Source organism: Semicossyphus pulcher, unplaced genomic scaffold, assembly GCF_022749685.1.
Source record: "Semicossyphus pulcher isolate SPU_LCO1_2020_fin unplaced genomic scaffold, fSemPul1.0.p SCAF_1, whole genome shotgun sequence".
Classification (NCBI taxonomy): domain Eukaryota; kingdom Metazoa; phylum Chordata; class Actinopteri; order Labriformes; family Labridae; genus Semicossyphus; species Semicossyphus pulcher.
Window position 1 is genome coordinate 7,454,171 of NW_027211603.1, and position 22,210 is coordinate 7,476,380.

The following is a 22,210-nucleotide window of genomic DNA, read 5'->3' on the forward strand; positions in this document are numbered from 1 at the left end:
GGAGATCAATAGGATGACAGGAAGACGGATCGCCTCGGGTGGAGAGGGGAGGACGCTCCCGTAAGGAAAAGGAAAACAAATTCCGATGGGCAACGCTCCCAACTTCTAAAGCCTGAAACCCCCATCTGCCATGTCCCATATTCACAGCATCCTCTGTGAGGTGTTGACTCACTCCAGCATTCTTCACAGGCACGCACACACACATCTGTTAATCTGACAGATACACATGGCATTCCTGTGAGCCTTAGCTAAGAAAAGGTCACCAATTATTCAAAAGCAACTGATATTCCAGTTGCGTGACTGCGCGCCATACTAATATAGTGAAGTCTGATCATCTGGTTAGCAATCTTCGAACACATGGGCTATCATCTGACAGGGCTTACAGTGTGGAAACAAGGACACCGGAATAACAGATAAGTGATATCCAGGCCAAGACTTCCTTTTCCGTGTGCTGGTCATTCTTTACAGTCCAAGAAACTGAGTCACAAGAATGGAGTTGGAGTAAAGAGAAACATCTAAGGCCGAAGAAATTAATTAATCATGTATATAGCCAGTGAGATCCAATTTTCCTTTGGATCTGCCTGCCCAAGCGTTTCGCCTCTTGTGCTCTCCAATGAGAGTCTTTTCCTGCATGCAAACAAAGCTAGCTCACAACGTGAATATCAATACGACTTTAAATGCTTCCAAAACATACCTTAATGTTGTCCCCGGCCACAGATGCTGCATTCATATGCAGATATGTGTTTATACAGATTATATGGTTTACAGAGTGTTAGACCTCTGACTGAACCTAAACCCATTAAGGCCATAGTCATAGTCCTTTAGTGGGTATGGTGTCGTGCTACACAGCAGCATTAGTAGCATATAGAGCTTTACACTACATTAAGGGTATCACAGATACAGTAAAGGATATTTACAGCAACAGCAGATAAGGATAATCCCAGTGTTGTGGACCAGTCCTTAATCTGTCAAGTGGGAGTCTCAACCTCCTTTTGTTTCTATTTTTTCTCATATTGTGTTCTCGTTTGGCTGTGACAGAGCGATCCAACAAAGCCCGGTTTCTTCTCTTATGAGACTGATGTTTTTTTGCTGGTGTCGTCATACAAGCCACAGAGACAGTCAAAAACATAACGTGACTGAGTGACTTCAGACAGACGGTTTGCTCCAGAAAACAAGCACTGTTTCAGACAGACATGACTGCAGACACCAAATATGAGCATGCTTCTGTCAGAGCAGCTGAACCACAACTGTGGCGGATATTTCATCAATCATTAAATGGACGGAGCTCATTGGAGCATGCATAAAATAAGGAAACACCCACAGCAGGTCACCGCTCTATTATCAGGTTCTTACAAAATAATATCAAAGATCTTTGCTCTCTGCTAAACAGGCACGTCTCTGATACTTTTCTACCTTAAAAAAGATCTGCTTCTTATGCTGTTTTAGTGTCTACAACCCCCGAGATAAAGAGACAACAGAGGGGTTAAAAGTAGAGAGCAGAGAACTATTGCGACTTAACATCTAGGTCCCATTTTCTTCTGTTTACATTACATTTATCGTGGCGAGAGGATTAGAATGGCATTAGTGTCTTTCAAATGCCAAATGCACTGTGTTTATGATATTATCCATGACATCCAAGCCCGTACACGTGAGTCACAGTGTCACATGTATGTGCACTTTAGAAACCACTATACAACGTGGCAAAGGAATTGTGCTATGTAATGCATTAAGACCAATGACAAGCGTTTTCCATCTCTGGGCTAAAAATGGAAACTTAAACCAGATTACTTTGTTAAGAATCTTTTACTCCATATTGTTTGTTTTTCCTGGTTTAGCTTTCTGCTTAAACATGAATCTGGTGCTAGAGTCTGTATAAAAATAAAATGCAATTTTATTTTGCATATTTTTTAAGCACCAATAGATGTAAGAACCCTCTGCCCTCCCTGGTTTGGTTATAAAACATGCTTGGGAATTAATTCAGGTGGTATTTTGTAAATGTGACCTTGCAGTTGTTGTAACAATGGGAAGGACACATACTTCAGTTGAATGACAAAACCACTGTTTTTAAATGGACTGTTCAGGAGATGCTAATACAGTCAAGGTTGTGTGTCTACTGAATGTTTATTCATGTTTGTGCATTTCTGGGTTTATGGATAAATCTCATGATGAACTATGGATGTTGCATCTTCACACTGCAGTCTGACGCAGGAGCATTAAAGGGTTAAGCTTTGGAAGCTTGTGTGTAGGGACCGTTATCTGGCATCAAATGACAGACGCAATAACGAAGTGACAATCAAACAGGAAGTAATATTAATAAAACAAGCCTTTCCCCAGCGTGCATGCAGAAGAGTGTCAGGAAAAGCTTGTATGCACTCCATTTCCTTCTCAATGTCTTTGCAGGATTTATTTGTCATTCATTTGTCATTGTCTGAAGGTTTCTGTCACCAGAAAGCAAACAATCTAAATAATGTCCACATTTCAAACTAGATAACACCCACTGCTATGATACGGAAAGCCAAACACACTGAACTATTCAGCACTGCTCTTTCTCAGGCAGGTGGATGTGTCTGTCTGATGATGACTGTTTGGGTGCTGCAGGCTGTGTGGCCAGCTCCACGATGATGTATGCACACCTGCCATGGCTCCTGGCGAGCAGTCTCACAGCTGAAACAGTGGGAGGAGGAGGGGGGGGGGAAAAGGGGGGGAAATAGGGAAGGGTAGGACAGGATGGTGGTGGGGAAGAGAGGGGGAGACGCCTTGAGGGGCAATGCTTGGGGGGAGGGGAAGGGAAAGCAAAAGAGCTAGAGAGCTGTATTCATTATTAATGGAAGTTTGGTGTATGGAGAAAGAGATCTAATGTGGCCGTGAAGGTTGTAGTGCCGTGTGTAATCGGTAGAGACACATTCTCTCAGTGTGCCTCTTAAGTGTTTCCCATTCCCCGGTCTCCTCCGCACACCATCTTTCCCCGTCTCTCCCAGTTCATCCAGCCATTGTTTCTCAAAAAACATATCGGCCAGATTATCCCGAAACAACAGGTTTCACATAAGAGCACCACAAAAGGGAAATTAGGGCTCATTAGCTGATTAAAGGATTATATTAGACAAAGGTGGATACAGTACAACTGGAATTGGAGCGTCATTGCTAATGTTGCACACAAAGCTCGGATTCAACTGTGCAAATACATCTCCAGTTCATCTTTACATCTGGCAGCGAAGCCTAACACAACATGCTCGCCTTTGTCTGAATGTTCACATTTTAATTTGTCCAGATTCACACACACACACACACACTCACTCACAATCACCTATGAACACACATCCAGTCACTAATGCCAGTCTTCCTTGTGGGGGCAATAAAAACTGTTATTGTCAAATATATTCACACTGAGCTCATTCTTCCAGAAATAAGCTGCTAATGAGCACAAGTGACAAAAAAACATCCATTAAATTTCTCTAGGAATCTCCCACAGTGTGACAATGATGCAGGCGTCTTCACTGTCCAAGTGCATGCTGCAAACAGGCGTGCTGTGGGGTTTGATTTTTAATGTAAGCCCAACACTTCTGCTTCCTCGCCTGCTAAGGAGAGAAGGATGTAGGGAACAATGGGAATTAGGAAAAAGAGAATGGGTCTTTAATAATGGACGTAATGTACCTTAGAATACTTGGAAACCCGCTGAACCACAACTTTGCGATACCTTATGGAAATAAATTAAACACTAAAGATCCTTAAAACTGATGTTGGGTTGCAGGTACGTGGAAAGTAGCTCTTTGGCCCCGTACCAGCTGAGGCGGGCCCTTTACTGCGCCACCATGACGAATCTAATACAATTACACACATAGAGGTGTTGGGGGGTTGACAGAGAATGATGAAGCCAACATCAAACGCAGTGTTGATAAATGGAAAGCAGGGAGCGGCTGACCAGAGGAGGAGTTGGAGGGGGGGAGGGCGGTGGAAAGAGGAGGAGGGTGAGGCCGTTATTGATTGTACTGCCTGTGTTCTCCTCGTGAGGAGGATGACGACGGGAGGGAGGGCGATGTGTGAAGAATGGACGGCAGGGTTCGCCCCGCGGGCAGCAGTTAAAGCCGTGTGCCCCCTGAGAACGCACCAACTAGCCTCCAATGAGCGGCCCATTGGTCACACTGGATATATGATTGACACACACAACCAGCTACTCCTACAACTAACACCCCGCCCGACCCATCCCCCTCGAATAAACACAACAATGCATCCAGGGCTGATTGAAATTCAAAAGGCAGCCTTGAGGCCACAGGCAGAGACAGTGATGGGCAGAAGGGGGGTGGCAGTTGTGGCTCACAAGGGTCCTATAAAAAACAGATGCTAAATCACTTAACAACTCCTAAATTAGTTGTTGCAAATCTGCTGGGACATGGAGAACCCACCAGTCTGTGAACACAGCGTGAATGGGCAGTGCAAAGCCTCTTGGTGTGAAGTGTAACATTCACTCCAAACTACAACAAAAGGAAGATGGCCTTCCTGGAGCACATTTCTTCACTTGCTACAGTGCAAACAAGTCTACACAAATCCACAAATATTTTTATTCGAGAAAAGAACAGGGCCCGGCCACATGGCAAAAAAGTGATCACAACCAGGTTTTGAATGGCAGCCAAATTATCCACAGAGGTCTCCTCTTCTTCAAAACAAACAGAATTAGTCTTAAAACCATATTAAAACCAAAGGATAAAGCAGTTTCAGATTAGAAATAAACGTCTTTCTAATGCTCTGGAAGATATAGGATGTTCAGTGAAGCCAAGCTGCAGCTCACGTCCATAAAATTGAGGAAATGTCACAATTTTTTTACCACAATTTCTTCTCTTTGGAGAATAATCAGAGTTTACTTTCACAATCCCTTTTGTGCCCCTTGGTTCCAGTGTGTTTTAAAAATATCTCCTTCCTTTACTGGCAGCTCAAATAATGCTTTGCAGAGGGAACCGGTTGCATCATCTAGCACGTACTACAAATGCAAGTAAAAAACTCCAGAATAACTGGCTGTTGTCACTAATTCTACTGTGTATATGATGCATATTGATTAAAAAAAATGTCTAAAGTTTTGTTATCAATGTAGTTTTTATCCAGAACAACTATCCACACAGCCAGTATTGAAAATGCATGGCCAAACTGACGGTTGCATTAGCTGACAAAGCTCCAATCTGCAGAACCACAACAGCTGCAATCACCTGAGCACCCAAAAATCAATTTATCCGAAACGAGGACATGAGCGGCTGGTGACTGCCGATTGCCATGTGTGCATCTCATTTTCTCAGAGGGAGGCTTTGCTGCAGGATTTATCGCCACCTCTGATCTCATTTCCTTTTTCATATGCTACTAAATCCCAGGTAAGGCAGACGTTTGGGATGACACGGGGAGAGTGGCCAGCCCACTCAAATTAGACTCCTGGAATTAATCTGGGAAAATCCTCAACGCTAACCTGCTTAGTTGTCACTTAATCTAGGTTGAAGCGAATATCAATTACACTAAGCTCAAAATGTGGGCCAGATAACCACTGATCCCTTACCCAACAATGAAACCAGGATGGCAATTTGAAAACTAGTCCAGTTGTTTCATTTAAATCTTTGTGTTTAATTGGCATGAAGCAGATGCTCACAGAAGAGGAAGCTTACGGCTCAGCAAAAAAAGTGGGCATTACTTCAACACGCAAAATGTTGTCTAATGAGTAGAAGGATTGGTAGCCGAGTAACCCAAATCCCAACAACATTAGCAATCTTCTCTGAATGCAGGTCAGCACAAATACGCTTATGGATGTGATGCACTCAAGGGCAAAACAACTTTCCCCTGGAGGGCTTCTCAGGTGACAACTTAAGTAACACTGTCTGGCTGTGAGTCACGGCCTGGATTCCTCAGAGAAAAAATGAGCATGTTCCAGCCAGGTGAGGTTAGCGTGTAGTACACAGGTCCACACTGAGGAATCACAACAATAGGTGACACGTTCACTCTCTTGTGTACTCATTTTTTTCCATCACAACCACGCATGCATGTGTAATATGTGCGCAGCCATGGACTCAAACTGTGAGCTCCAACTTCACACAAACTGGGTCAGTTAAACGCGTCCAAAACAGCCCACAAAATAACTAAAATTATGCAGCCTCATTAGATGCTTTTTTTTTGGACAACACCTATTGCATCCTACCTTTGAGCTATTTTCAACTAACCAAGAGGAAAGTCAGCTTTTATCGCCCAACCTAGTTTGGTCAATTAGGAACACAATGAGCATCCTGCACGCTCCTGTGTGAGTACAGTTCGTTTCCTGCCTTTATTGTTACAAGTGCCGGGCTCATTCAAAAGTGGATGAAAAGGGGAGGGGGGGGGGGGGCAGCCCAGACACTATTTACTCAGCAGGGAGAGACACGAGTCCCTGGCTTCCTAATGGCTTCCTGCATTTCACACAATTGTTTCCCCTCAGGAAATCTTATCGATACACGCTGCTGCCGCATTGACCTGAAAAAAAAAAAAAACATAACACAGACACCAGGCTTAAATTGAGTAGCTTTGAATGGGAATATTACTTTTTGTTGTTCCTTTAACTAAAAACACTTAAGATGTTAGATGATCTATATTCATGTAATGTCTAAGGAGGTAGCTCTGTGAGGTTTCAAAACTAGCTTCACACCTCTGCTAGGAATTGAAAACAGCTAGCCGAGCTTCATTACAACTTCAGAGCTGACGTATTGACAGGTCATATGTTTGCATGTAATGTGAAGAAAAAAGCAAAGCAAGACCTTTTATACCAAAGGGAAACTTTTTGACCACTAAAAACGAGGCTGCTCTGGCCTGATTTTACGGTGCTCACTCTCACTTTACTACCTCTAAACAAAATCCAGCCGACTCTTTGATGTACTGGTGACTAACTTTGTTGCTATAAATACACAATGCAAAAGTAAATAAGATGCAGGGTGGTAATCCTTTTAACTTTAAGGGGACTAGCTGTTTCTCCCTGCTGTGATAAGCTGCGCTTAGTGCATCCAAACACAATCTCTGTGCACATATATGAATTTTTTACTGATCTTCAAAGACAACATAAGCACATTTTCCAAAATATTAAGAGTAATCTTATAAGAGCATTTGAATGACCTGGTAAATTAGATTAGAACTTCAAGCAATGAAACTGCAGCTTTATTTTCCCAAACACAGGGAAGAAGCATTCACTTCCTTAGACTACCACTTGTGTTTCTGATGGTGCACACGAGAAGGGGTTAACACAGTTGAGCTTCTACAGCATGCACATGAACCGCAGGTATGTGTGGGACTAGCAGAAACACAGCCCATAAAATCCACACTCAACCTCCGTCTAGCACGCGAGGAATGTTCTCTGAGCGCTTCACTATCAGCGTCGAGCCAGGAGGGGCTATCCTCGCCTCTGCTTTGAAGTCTGTGTGGGAGAAAGGCAAAAAAAAAAAAATGAGAAAGGGGCAGTAATAGTGAGCTAGAGCCAAGAGGCTAGCGATTGCGAGGTCAGCCAATTTCTTTCTCATTAGAAATTAATTACCGACGTAGCCAGTGCCGGGGCCGAGCCACCGCGTCGCTAGGCATCCCGTGCATCGCCCCACAGGGAGCACTTGAACCCCTGACCCCCCCACCACGGTCGTTTGGGGCCGAAAGGGGTGCGTGACATGGCTCTGGCCCAGAGACACTGCCCCGCCAGGCTGGGAATGCAGTGGCACTGTGGGGGGATTGGGAGAGGGACAAAGAAGGGGAAGAGGGGCTCCGCTGATTCAGGGCTCATTGGGTTAGAGAGCTTCATTATTAAGTCCCCTGTCACTCCGCAACAAAAAGCACCCCACGGGTTAGCAGGGGCTAATAAAACCACCACCCTTTATAACCCGAGACCACTTCTGACATCTTCCTTTGAGGACAAATCAAAGTGTGCAACTTGGTCCCCGACTTAATAAAAGTATTCACATCTTTCAGCTGAATGAGCTGTTGCTTCACGCTGTACATGGAGGGGTGAGAAATGCCAAAAGCGACCTAAATTAAGCTGCTTTCACACCTGCTTAATTAGATAATGTTGGGTGAATTTCCGTTTAGACTTGCTACACTTCGCCACAATATTCCACGGCATATGGCACAAACAGACTGCAGGACATATTTCAGGATCTTGCTCTGTGTGCGAGTGTGTTTTTGTGTGTGTATTTGTGTGTCTGTGCTCTTTGAGTGAATTTGTGCAGCAGGTGTCCTGAAAGCTTGAATGACATGCTTATGCACTCAGGGCTAATTCAGACCACTCCAGGTAAATGAAGTATGAAAGCAGAAAGGGCATGCTGCTATTTTTCTCCCCGACCACAAATTCGAGCACTTCTATTGTTGGTTACACAGAAAAGGTTTGACAACTCACTGTCCTTCATGTGGGAAATATACATATTCACATTAGGAATCATAGTTCTACTTAATGGTTATTACACAGCCTTGTTGCCGGCTATAAATGTTGACAGTGTCCTTGTTCTATGACCCTTGTAAATAAACCCTTTGTTAAATATTAACCACTGCATACAGATAATTAATTCATACAACTTTCTTTTACTGCCTAGTTTTACTTTCATTCATATATTAAAAAGAACGAAACGGTGCACACGGGTCGATACAAGAGCCCACATTTCCAATACTGCTGTAAGTATCCAAACAACTTGACATCAGCGTAAAAAGATTATAATTGCATCCACACAACATTATTAAGACAATCATGCATCTCCTATGCATCCACACTGCACCACCTGTCAACTATCCAAAGTCTTTGAACGCCTGATTAGGCTGGATTGCTTACTGACAGAAACAATTAGTAAATTAAGCGATTTGTCAACAATAATTTTGGTAATCAATTTTCATTATAAAGCAAATGTAAACAAAAACTGCACTGGGTCTAGCTTCTCAAATGTGAGGATTTGCAGCCTTTGTAGGTTTTATATTACAGTACATTGAATATAAATAATTACTTAAACCAAAAATATAGCTGACACATAAATCAATAATGAAATTAATTGTTGTACTAGCTGCAACCCTATTACAGGAAAGGCAAACCAAACCACATTCAAATCTGGCTCTGAAGAAAACCCCATTAAAGTGTGAGCAAACCGTCATGCACCTCATCGTAGCGTGATTTAAAAGGAGGAGATAAATGAACAGACAGGTTTAGCTGTAGTCATTAATGTTCATCTCCCTGTGTTCTTGACGGGACACCTCATTAAGAATGTGTTGGTAGCAGCTGGCTTGCTATCCCACCCCATTACTGCCCCACCATGCCAAAACCTCTGCCACGGGCCCTCCCAGCCCATCCCCCGCTGCAACACGTCCCCGGTGTCTCATATGACATCTGTGTCTCGAGGTCCTGTGATGGAATGCTGCTCTCCTGCTCTTCCTCCGCAGGTGCTCCCTGCTGGCAGCCGGCCATTTCGCAGCCATGTTACTGTGGAGGCTGAGTGACCTGTCAGAGGCGGAGACGTAGGGGGGGAGCTGGTGGAGTCAAGGTTCAAGGGACAATGCTTAAGGAATCAGAGGGAATGGATGCAGCTGCTTTCCATCGCTGCACGTTGTGTACACCTCATCTCTGCAGGCTTATGGCCCTTCCTCCACCTGCTTATCCGCCTCATCCTCCTCTTCCTCGGCCATATCAGAGGAAGGTCGTGTCTGTATTTAGACACAGCTCAGGAGACTGTGTCAGCCCAGATGCTGCTCTCAGGTTCTGTTCAGCTTCATCCAACAGCAACTGAAACCCAGCTCAACTGGACGTAGGGTATGCGCTTGTTTGGTAGTTGGAGTTACCAGCGTTTAAAAGGTGTGGCTACTGGTTACATGCTTTACCAATATTTGTTGAGCGTGTCAGACAACAACGCTTCAATTATGAACAGAGAGTGTCAGCTCTACGCAGCAGCAGCAGCAGCAGCAGCAGCAGGAGGAGAGTAATGGGAGTCAGATTTCACTTATCACGTGACGAGAGGAAGGAGAGTTGAACCAGAGACATGTAAGCAGATATTTGACCGTCAAGACGATGGTGGAGGATGTGTTGTTGGAGATTAACGCATTACTGAATTCGTGTTGTCCAAAATGCAGTATTGTCTCCTTGTCTGAGGGAGCTACGTGTAATCAATATGTTAAATTCTGTCGCACAGGGCAGCAAAAAGCTGAATCCTCTATTGTTAGCGTTTCCAGGATTTTTGGGGCCTTACCTTATATCACCATCCCGTTTATGTCGACTAAAATGTTATTTAGATTGTCGTCTACCCTCGGCCTATATCCAAGAAAATGAAGCAGGTGAGCGTCATTGGCAAACACGTGTAATATGATTTATAACTGCTACCCGCGGTGCTGTCCTCAGTTTGTAAACAGCCGGGAAAATGTCTTCATTTCCTAATCTGGAGTTGGAGTAATACAGGCACGGAGCCAAAGACAGTGAACTAAATAATTCTCAACCTCTCCCAAGAATTTCATCATCAGTAAATACAACAGAAATGTTCTGAGTCATAATGTTTAATTGCGCAATCTACTTCTGCATTGTGTGAACCTGTCAGGAATCTAACTCCCTTCTCACAGTTTCATATCAGAGCCGAACCTCGTCTTTTATCTGACTCCATAAAAAACAGACACCAGCGGAGATTATCATCTTCCCGAAAGGTCAAGGACGAGAATCTACATAAGGAAAAGAACTCTAATAACTGAGGGGAGGTTGGTGGGCTCATTTTATTACTCTAACCACAGTTGTCCAGGTTCAAGGCCACAAAGGAAGTGTAGTCCTCATAAAAAATGAGCCCAGTTTCAAGGCTTCTCGATCTGTTGTTCTAAGAATTTATTTGCAGGTCTTGTTTTACATTCATCACAAGTAATGCAGACCCATCCAGTAGCTCCTGTTTTGCAAAACCGTAATAAAAAGAAGCCCCAATATCCTTCTTAAGGCTTGACATTTACACCAACAATAAAATGTATTCACCACAGTGGTACTGTAAATCAAATTTTAAGGCGCAATTAGCATTTTCCATTGCCAGGCTTGAGGTTAATTTGCGTTAAAGTTGTGTAACATTTATATAAAAAGTAAAAACCCACCATAGTCCAAGTGAAAGCTGCCGAAGAACGCGTTTATTCAACTGTGAAGGTCCAAGAAAGTAGAGTCAAAAGAGACGGCCAATTCCATTACATCATGGGCAGTGCATTAAAAAGGCTTAAAGCGGTAATTTCACCATTTCAGCTGCCTCTCTTGACCCCCGTTAACTTCAGATGAGCTCAGAGTTGAGGAGGAACTGGCTCCAATAACATGGTGAGAAGTCACTGCAGTGCAGTCAGTGGAGCCCCATGCCAGAAGGGAGCTCCCAGCGGCACAAAGGAGCCTCTATCTAATGCTGGACTTTTCAAAGAATCATTTCAGCTCGCAGTTAGCAGCAGAAACATCAGTTAATACCCCGAGAATTTTTTCCAGGGGTCACCATAGCAGCAGGTGAAATCAAAATAAAACCTGGGAGGCTGCCTGGAAAGGCTCCAAGACGGACCGAGACACTAGTTAATATATACACGTCTAAAACAGAGCCCGCACTGGTCTTAACTCTAAACCCTAAATTGTTTAAACTTAACGTCTAAGACTCAACAATCCAGAGCGCTGCAGTGCTTCGCAGGCTGAAACAGTGCCATGGAAAAGTACTGTGTAGGACAAAAAAATGACACCTTCTTCTATTCTCGCTGAAACCTAAACACACTCTGCCTACTGTGCTTTTAACGTCAAGTGGTTTTTTATGGATTTCCACGACAGAACCCGAGGAAATCAGATCTTGGCTTAAGAAACAGAACAAGAGAACTACGGAGGAATACAGAAACTTCAAACAGAAATGTTCTGGAGGTACTCAAAGGTTGCAGCAGCTCATGATCTATTGAAACGACACCATGAGTTAGAAATCTGTTGGATTGGTTTGGCTTCTAAAAAAGTCAAAGGTTGTGGAAAAAAATTCGACAAGGCCTTCAAGTGCACATGTCAATAATTCCTAATGGGAAACATCAAGTTTTTATTTATGTGCATCTTATAAAACTTTTATTTTTAGAAATCAATGTTCTTTGACAAACCACAAAACGACCAACTTCTTTGCAATTCACAGCTGTGTGCAGAGCTGTAATTTAGCTTTCAACTAAATAAAGACTTTCACAATAAAACATTTCCCTATAATGATAAAAGCAGTGTTGCAAACATATGCTTTCCACTCTTTGTGTTTCTCAAAATATGTTTAGAGCACATAATACTGAATCAATGACTCCAAGGTCGTGAGCTGCTGTACAGAATCAACTCAAGGCTGAATCAAACTGGCCTAATTCCTCCCCATCCTCTCCGAGAAAGTAGGTAAACACTTGCTGATGAGAGAGAGAGTTCATGTCGGGAAACTCTCTGAACCTTGTTGATAAAACAGCTGTTCAAGCCCAGATGGGTGGCATACGCCTATACAAACACCCACCCAAACGTACACACACATCCCACCAAGTCTTAAGCTGCCAAGAGCCACAGGCCAGGCACAAGATGATGGCAGCCAGCTCGATCGAGCGCGGCTCACAATCCTCTCTCTGTGACCGACTGCCCCCACGCCCTTTCAGCACATGAAAAGTTTCTTTGACTCAATGGAGGCTCAGAGGCTCTAAGTGTACACAGGCGATTGATACTTTATGAGCGTGTGTTGAAGATCTGTCCCACATACACACACTGGTTAACCCAGCAGCAGTAATATGACAGACTTAGGGAAGATTAGATCAGCCACACTATGACCTTCTCCACATGATCCACTATAACAATTCACAGTTGGGAATAACAGCATCCATACTGGACAATTATGATGAACACAAATCATTATACTGGAAAAGCTGCATTGATTCTTGTTTGCCTGCATTCTCTTTGAAGCACAAGCTACTTAACAATTGCACTACACATTGATCTACACCGTTGAGAAGACTTTCAGGTTAATTCATGGCACCCTGGACGTCCTCCAAAAAGACGGCAGAGAATAACATCACGTCTGAGAGCTGCAGGATGTCGGATCTCAAGCAGGTACAGTGCAACCAAATGAAGGTTATTAATCTGTCTAAGCACATCAGTCTCTGTTAATTTACAACACGAGTTACTGCCAGCAATGAAACCCACTACTTCACTTTTGCATTAAATTTGAATTAAGCCAATTAAATTCAAATGTTCTTAAGAGTAACAACAAAATGGGCGAGCAGTTGGCAAATATAGTGGACCTGCAAAATGTAACATTAGTCTGTTCGTCGCTAACACTCGTAACTCACTTGAGTTGTTGAATGATTTCGCTGCAAGTCTCTGAGAACGACTGTGTGGTGGTTTGTCTTACTTCAGGTTCAGTAGAAAATCTCTGTCAATACTGAAAAATCCCACAAGAGATCAGCCATCATTTTTCATACAATCAGAAGAAAATGTTTCATTTCCTTTGGTATATCAACATCTTATTCCAAAGATCTCAGCTGGATAACCAACTGTCATCATTTTAAATTCCTGCTTCTAGAAATCTGTTTCTGGAAACCAGCTTTTTTCTGCTTACTGGAAATGTCAACTAAACGTTGATTTCGACACGCAGACATAAAAAATTACAGGATTTAACAAAAGTTTAACCGTTTGAAAAGGGCTTATTTTTATAGATTATGCCTGTAATATTCCCCCCCAGGGCTGTAAAAACAGTTCAGTGTATAACAGAGCCTCGCACTCATTAGTCCAGGCTCATCTGACAAGCACAGCTTGCATGTGTCATAATCCAGTGCAGCTGCCACCACTGACAGGAGACACCGCGACAGGAGCCCAGCACAACCAAAATAGCAAAAGTTTGAGGAAAATTTTTACAGGAAAAAAAACTCTCTCCTCTCTGGCCTGCTGAGCCACTGTAGAGATTCCTTTGGAAAGCCACAAAGCCCATTCCTTCAAGGTTTTACTTGAGTGCCAGGCCTGGGAAAGAATCTCCGGATGCAGAACACTATAAAAATCTAACTTCAATACACACACTGTCCTTTGCTGCTGTCATGCTACAGTTACAAGAGATGTGTGCTAAAACACGGAAGCTGGGCTACTGTAGCTTTTTTCTGTATGCAGTAAAGACAGAGCGATGCCACGCTGTCCGGTAAAACATGACCAGCTGTGAGTGCAGTCTAGCAGAATATAAATATTATAGTGTCATGCTGCACCGCTACAACCTGCTAGTCAGACGTTTGTGTGTCTTTGGTAGAAGCTTGAGAAAACAGTGGTGCTGGTATTTCCATGTCAGAATGATTACTTGTTTTGGTTTTACATTAACAGAAGGAGGAATTGAAATAAGTTTGCAAAATCAGATTCTTATGTTGGTTCCTTTTACAGTTTTTGTGTTGGACCTTTATGATAACTGCACTCTCTGCACTCTACAGCAGAAGCACAAATGAAACAATAATTAATTTTTTATCTATTAAATATATTCTTAAATACCAAACCAAAGTGTTACTGAACACCAAAACCAACACACTAAACTTCCTGTTTGTGCAACTGCAACACTGCTGTGAGTCTTGAGGAGCAGTACGTGGACACGTTTATTTCCCCAGTAAACAGAAGCAGAAGTAGCCTTAAGGCCACTTCAGTGATTCGCAATGAGCCAAAACGGTTTTAGATAAATACAGCAGTGTGAACTGGGTAGTTGTAGAGCGTCTGAAGCCGTTGCCTGGAGTTGCAAAAGACTTATCAAATCTCCAAATGCAGTTTTAGAACGGAATGATGTCGCTATTTCACTTCAGCCAATCAGGAAACAGCATAAATTGGCGGAGGCACCTTGTCTCTGGCGCTGCAGTAGCCAAAAACTGCTAGATCCTTTCTTTCCTAACCCATTTCTTTTTATAACAATAACAGAAATCCAGCTAGTTAATTCATGTAAACTAGGCCTACAATATTAACTAACATTATAGTATTAACTCAAAAATACTGGGGTATGTCAGTGCGTCGTTGCTATGGAGACGGTCAGCTGCGTCAGTGTGCGTTGCGTTTCTTTGATGTGAACGGCGCAGTTTTAGAATGTTTACGGGATTCTTTTGGCAGTTGCATGCAGTCTTGTTGCGAATCATTGATCTGAACTGGCCATTATGGCTGACGTGCGTATTAGTGTTGTCACGTTCGCAAACGATCCGATTCTTTTGAACGCGAACGACGGGAACCGAGTCGTAGGTGAGAGCCGTTCTTTTGGTAGTTGGGCCCAAATTTCACCGGCTGCCCTACATCCACTCCCCTTTATGCCGGATTACCACAGGCAGCTTTTTTCAACTGCAACTCCGCTATACTACAGTAGGTCACGTGCAGCGGAATCATGTCACCACAACATAGTGCCAGCGGTGAGTGACATTATCAATGACGTTGATTAATTGTTCCTAGATTATTCAGCTGTTTTCTTTTCAATTCTAAAAGCGCAGAATTTTAAATATGCGTATTGACACAGGAGAACATAGTGCAGGCACGTTCGCGAGTCCGACCACTCTCTCACCTCAGATCTTTAGCCTCCGTTCCTGTCTGAGAGCCGTTCGGAGCCAGAAGATCTTTCTGCCTTCAAGGAGCCCTAATTCCCAACACTAGCGCATATAGCCACATAATGAAAGAGATGACGAACTCGACTCTGACTGACAGGTAGCCACAGTTTCAGTTTCTTCTTTGTATGCTTTTCTTGCACTGCTGCTATGTGCATTAGCTCCATGGAAACAGAAAAGACTATGCTGTCCCAGAGGTCATTAAGCCTGAGCATCATTCAATCACTGCAGAACAGGGAAGCCTGGAGAGCACGACAGCACCTCAGTGAATTTGACAATTTAGCATTTTGTTCTATTTTGCAGAAATAAAGCTAAAGGAAACATGGAAATGAGTGAGGCAGACATGTTTCCAGCCATGTCTCCGGTAGAGGGTAGAAATATTGATGTAATGCCCCTCAGGTTACTATAAAGTCTCAAAGGAGTCATCAAACAGGGAAGCATGGACAGCTTTATGGCCTCTTGACACTACTCAACTTCTTTTAAACTCCCAGCAAGTTTTTTAGGTGTTTTTTTTTTTGGTTTGGACATGAAAGGGCCAACAGCAGACACAAAGAAGACACACAGCAGCCAGATTGGAAAGGTGCTGCGTCTGACATTGTTTTAGTCACAGCAGGAAAAGCCTCTGAAGCTGAGAGAAGTTCAGCTTTCAAGAGGAGTGCAATTGATGTGAGCTGCTTTTTGTGAACCGAACAGTCATAACAGAGGAAAGGCTGGCTTTTAAAGTACTGAGAGACTGATGGTTCAGGACAACACCGATACCTTTATCCCCTTTGCACAACATTAAATGAAAGGGTTTTCCTCTGTTCAGGGAGCAGGGTTTCCCCCAGGAAATTGATTAGCCAAGGGGAAAGTGTTTTAAACAGCCTTTATTCTGAAAATGTCCTGATGGAACCGAGAGACCAGGAACTGCTGCTGGAAACCTGGAACTATTTAACATGGAAAAGCAGGGGTGTAGTTAACTCTAAATGGTTCTACAATTACATGTTTGAAGGCAAAGGGTTTTATATAGCTGCATCTATTAATGTGAAGATTCCTTTTGTTTTCTGTGCTGAAGCTAACTGAGTGCCTATGCTCAGGCGCAAAATACATGTAACAATGCGGGTGAAACTTCATACAGCCCAATGAAAATATATGAAGGCTTCTGACTGTGTACCACCAGAATCAGAGGAGCAGGAGAGGCTGATACACAGGCTGCAGTGGAGAGACAGGAAAAGCGCATTTAAGTTGTGTTTCTCTGCAGCACACCACTAGAAGCAGCTCTGATAGAGGCAATTTCATCTTAGGAGGGGGTCAGCAGAAGCCGTGGACTTGTCCCTGATCCTTTCTGGCTTTTAAACCGTGACCCCTGGCTTCTCTACGCCGAAAACAGCCCTGCATTCACTACTACAAACAACCAACAAACCGGCCCCGTCTGTGCCTGAAATACACAAGCGGCTCACAATGCCAGTTAGAGAAAGCGTTTAAAATAGGATACTGAATAGTAATGAATAAAAATAAGGACAAATACTTGATTCAAATGTATAGAGAGCAAAAAGAGTATTCATGTAGCATGTACAAGCTTTTAGCGTCCAGACTAACAGCTGATGCAAAGATGAAAGTTTGATATAATGATAAAGGGGATCGTTTTCAAGATGGGCATCATTTCCATTCTGCAAATGACGGAGGCGGTGGCATAATTTAACCTCATTACATCCACAAACAAAAGATTCAGCCTGCACTGTATAGCACTGTTTTGAACAACAGTAATATACGAGCAAATTCACACACTGGGTCACCCGTTCAGATGAAATAAAAGTCAATAGTGCTGTTAAAGTGCAACAATAGTCTTTTGAAACCTAAAAGCTGAAAGTAGGTGATTACACAGAGCACTAACCTCCAAAAAGATGCACCAGCAGATGTCATGCCATCTATTCAGAGGATATTGATCCGTCTTTAGCTCTGCCAATTACTTGTGACAAACTGCTGTGTCTGTTGGGGCAAATAATTTCAATAATTGCTGTCATTTTAACCCCCACAAACCCAGAACAGCAGATCTAGCTGTTGAAAACGTACAAACAAGTTGTTATTTTTCAACTCTGGTTTCAAACTGCTGACCTTGCCGTGCCACCTCACACACTGAGCAGCAACAACGTGAGCCTCACATCAGTGGGCATAGCAGATCAGTAGCATTTTCTAATGGGGGAGGTTTCATTAGTGAGGCAGATGAATCAAACACTTGGTCAAGTGTGCAATTATCCGTCTCGTGTGGATGGAGGTCATTAGGACTTTATGAGCGATTGGAGCCCATAAATAAATGATCTGTAAACAGCATAATGTATACGACAGAGACAGCAGGTGACTCTGCATGATGCCCCCTATCATCTCATCACAGCATGACGTGTATGTGGAAAAAGATTGATATTTAGGCGAGTTGTAAAATTAATTTGTGTAAATGGCGAGAGCAGAACATGTTGCATTCACATTATGAAGGTTATGACTGAACTACTCCTGAGACTTATGATAAATAGGATCCAACTTTAAGCCTTCCTTCTGCTTTCCCCCACAAACTGAGATGTAGGACCACCAGGCATTTCCAAACACAACAACACAAAGGTGGTAAAGTGTGTTCTTAGCAGGAGAGTCCACAGAGAAGGCCTTAAATGCGCCAAAGAAAACGACAGTTTGTTTATAGAGTCTGGGCAATGTAACATCGGAGGTGGTCTGTGGGGTTAAAACCCCGGTGAGTGGTCTGTAAGAGCAGAGAGGCTTGCCAACTGTTTACACATTTCCGCAAGTTATTTGCATTGTCTGCAGGGAGACAATCAGCACACAATTCCCTCCCAGCAGGATTACAGAGATAAGATAGAGCCTAAATGGATTTTACACTCCTCTAACAGGCACTTGTTTACAAAAGACAAACTTTTCATGCATTTTTTTAAAGTTCTGACAACTTTTAAGAGCTTTTCAAAGTTAAACTAAAAAGAGACTATTATATCTGTCCCTACACTGAATGAGAAACTCTATAAGTAAGGGCTGCAACTTTGCCAAGTTTGATAAAGTTCTGGCCACAGTCAGGACCTCAAAGAAATGTGCTTTGAATAAACAGATATTTTCAGAGAAGGGGACCCCACAATTAGTAATTTGAGACTCTCTCTGCGTGTGGGTCCCAGTCCAATTCTCTGGAATCAATCAAAGCTCCCAAAGGAACTCCCTGGTCCCCTTAATCTCCTGGTTTTATTACTTTCCAGACAGTCGGCCTGTTTCACCCTACCCCCATCTCTCTCTTTTGTACTGATCTCCAGCAAAGCCAAGGAGGGGCTTTTTTTTCTCTCTCTCTCTCTCTCTCTCTCTCTCTTTCTCTCTCTCTCCCTCTCTATCTCCCCTTCCACTACTGCAGAGCGCTTTTCATGCAGGAGAGGGTCTTTCATCAGGCTCCACACGCAAGAGAACCAAACAGCTAGCACAGACCTGTCACTCCAAGGCCTGCTGTCTGCTTTGCACATTCATTCTTTTCCCTTTTTTTTGCAACCGGCAAAATAAACAACGAGCCTTCAAGCTTTTTTTTTAACACAAACACAGACACAGACACAACTAGTTTGCATATCACGAGAATGGTAGGGAAAGAAACTGGGCCATGTTGCACAAGAGAGTTAAATTCATAATTTTCCAGACCACATGCTGCTGCGTTTGATAACGTCTTAACAGCTTAAATGATAAAGATATGACTGTCACGATGAGGTATGCGATAAGAGCTTGAAAGACATTTTTTTCCTCATGGGTGTCCAATTTATCTCAGACACTCGTGGCTTGGAGTGCTTATAACAGTCTGGTCGGTTATACTGAAACACAAACACACACACACTCTCTAATCAATACCCCTTCTATCAGGACTCACCTCTCATATCAGTGAATATGCTCTCCACCAGCTGGAATAAGAGAGAAACTGGGCAGCACCCTGCAGTAGTGCAGAGCCCTCACTTCAAAACAATTAACAGAAGCAAATGAATTGGGTTCTGTTTATCCATCAGCTAAACATGTATTGACGCCCAGGTAATGAGATGTCGGCTGGACTGATGATGCTGGCTTATTACCTGACAGTGAGCACTAATGAGTCTTTGCACAGTGTGTTTTTTTTTAGATATCCTGCTATCCTTTGCATTCCCATGATAGATGCATGATCTCTGTTATTTTAGCCTTTTAAATCTACCTGAACACGTTTGTGAAACAACAATCCCGCATGTCTGAATCATTTGAAAGACAAATAGAGAAACCTCAACAGACAAAAGGACGGAGTGTGAAAGCGTGATGCTTTAATGCTTGCAACAGGGCTGGTCTTTGAGTAAATAGTGTGCCGGTTATGAAAAAAGTAGCCTACTTTTAAAGTTGACTAAATGGTGTAACAGTAGCTGACCTAAACACAGCAGAATTAGCCTCCTAGCTCCAGGACTGATTTTCAAAGGCAACAGCTTGCATTCCGTGTGTCTTTCTCCCCCCAACTCGTGATACAATGCAGGTAAGTTACTTCAAATGAGGCGTACAAAAAAACACACATTCAGCACAACAATTGGCAGTGGATTTACCTTTGTCGACATGCTTTGCCGCGGTGGTCTCCGTGTAGCAGAGAAAGGTGAGACAGAGGAGAGAGAGGAGCGACAGAGCTCCCCGCTCGGCCATCACTTTTCACAAATAAATCTTTGCAGGCTTCAGGAACCCCGGAGAAGCTGTTAAAAAAAGAAATCCTTACAATCCCCGGCCACCTCCTGTGAATGCACAAGGGGGAGAAAAAAAAGTTCAGAGTCCTAAAATGTGCAGAAACATCCGGAGCCAGGTACTTTTAAAACTAGCCGGATGAAACATGTAGCTGGAAAGAGAGAGAGCCGCAGGTTAGAGAGACTGTTTTCTCAACTTGGTCGAGGCAGAGGTCGGAGAAAAAAACACTGAAATCAATCCATTGCCACGGAGGCGCAGCGCAAAGGCGAAAAGATTTGAGGTCGACTGAGCACAAACGCGCCGACTTTACTACTCCGAAATGTGTCAAGCGCGTAAAAGACTACGAAAGAGCTCAGCAAGGGGAAAGATAAGATCCGACCAAAGGAGAAATCTCCGCCGCGGCCAGCTCACTGCTCACGGACGGGACGTAAGAGAGCAGCGTGTTGAAGGGCTGGATCTTCAGCGGCTCCCCGGAAAACGGGGCGTGGAGTCGCACGGAAGTTTGGATCCTGGCTGCCTTTGTGCTCAGGCGAAAACTAAAATATGGTGTGGGATTTCAGTCCCAAAACAACACCTCCTCATTACACCGCATGTCTACCTGTGTATCACAAATTCAACACCTTACACGACATTAAGACAAGCTATTACTGACTTAAAGTCCATAACAGACATACTACATTTTCACAAGAATGTTTACACTATTTAAGGTTGAATAACATGAAAAAGTTGAAATTAACTTTGTGTTTAAAACTGTGACCGAGACATGCTCCTACCTAAGTGGCGACAAACCTACCCTATTCTAATAAGAATCAGAATCAGAAATACTTTATTTATCCCCGGGGAGAAATTCGGGCGTTACAGTTGCTCTGACACAGAGAAAGCATAGAGAAATATATGGCATATAAATAGAAGTTAGAAAAATGTCAAAAATGTGCATTATACAATAAAATAAGATGCTGGGAAGTGGATTTTAGGTGATCTAAATATGAATGCCAGAAATAAATATAATTGCCAGAATAAAGTTAAATGCAAAATAAGAGTTAGGATGCAAAAAAGTTACATAACAGTTATTTACAAATGAACAGTATTTATGTCAACATTTTGCACGGTTGAATTACTGCACAATTATCCGGCTTATCTGCAGTAAGTACAGTGCGCAGTTTAAAATAGGTGTATGTGTGTCAGACACTCAGAGGTGAGGAGTTGTAGATAAAACACTATTTTCGTCTTTTGTTAGCCCATATCGTTTTATGGCTATATCTTTAAACTACGTTGTGGAACTATAGATACAAATTATAATAATAATAATAATAATAATAATAATAATATATATGTAGTAATGGCTCACTTGTCTGTGCCTCTCACAAAATCAAAAATTACACTTTAGCCCGTTGCCCCGGTGATTAGCTAGCTAACATTAGCTAACGTTCAGTCGAACAGCTAACGTTAGTCATATCTTTCTGAGAGTTAAATAACATTACAAAGGCGAACTGAAAACCTTAAAGGTAGTTTGGAAGCACTTACTTTTAAGTAGCCTACATTTCCACACTTTAAAAACATTTATGTCCCCAAATTGAAAGACAAATATTCTAAAGTTTCATAACAAAAAGGTTTATGCCTTGTTGTGACGGTGATTAATGCAAACGAAGATGGCACCCGGAAGAACCACATCTCCTTCATGTATGACGCACTGAAATGATAAAAATACAGAACACCACAGGTAAACATGGTTACAGCTAAATGTTGGCTTACTATTATCTGACCAGCTAAGCACAGCCGACATATTTTTATTTCAAACAACCATAGTGTTAGGAAGGCTGTAATGTTTCTCTGTTAATGTTGTTTTGTTGGATGGTCAGTTGTTTGCTAACAGTGCTGACAACTTGACAAGTTATGCCAGGGTCATTGCTGTGGAGTTTCTCTTCCCCTAAGAGCAAACATTGCTTAATGCAGCTTTTTTGCATGGTCACCTAGAGGATTTGTTAACTGT

General features: G+C 42.8%; 1 protein-coding gene across 1 annotated transcript in view; it reads right to left on the reverse strand.

Annotated features, from left to right (window-relative positions):
- Positions 1-20,558, reverse strand: part of neo1a (neogenin 1a) — a 181,159-nt gene extending 160,601 nt beyond the window's left edge. Inside the window, exon 1 of the mRNA XM_069657918.1 lies at positions 20,091-20,558. Within this exon, the coding sequence (XP_069514019.1) occupies positions 20,091-20,184 (94 nt within the window). The 5' untranslated portion in view covers positions 20,185-20,558. The remainder of the gene's footprint in view (positions 1-20,090) is intronic.
- Between the last annotated feature and the right edge of the window lie 1,652 nt (positions 20,559-22,210).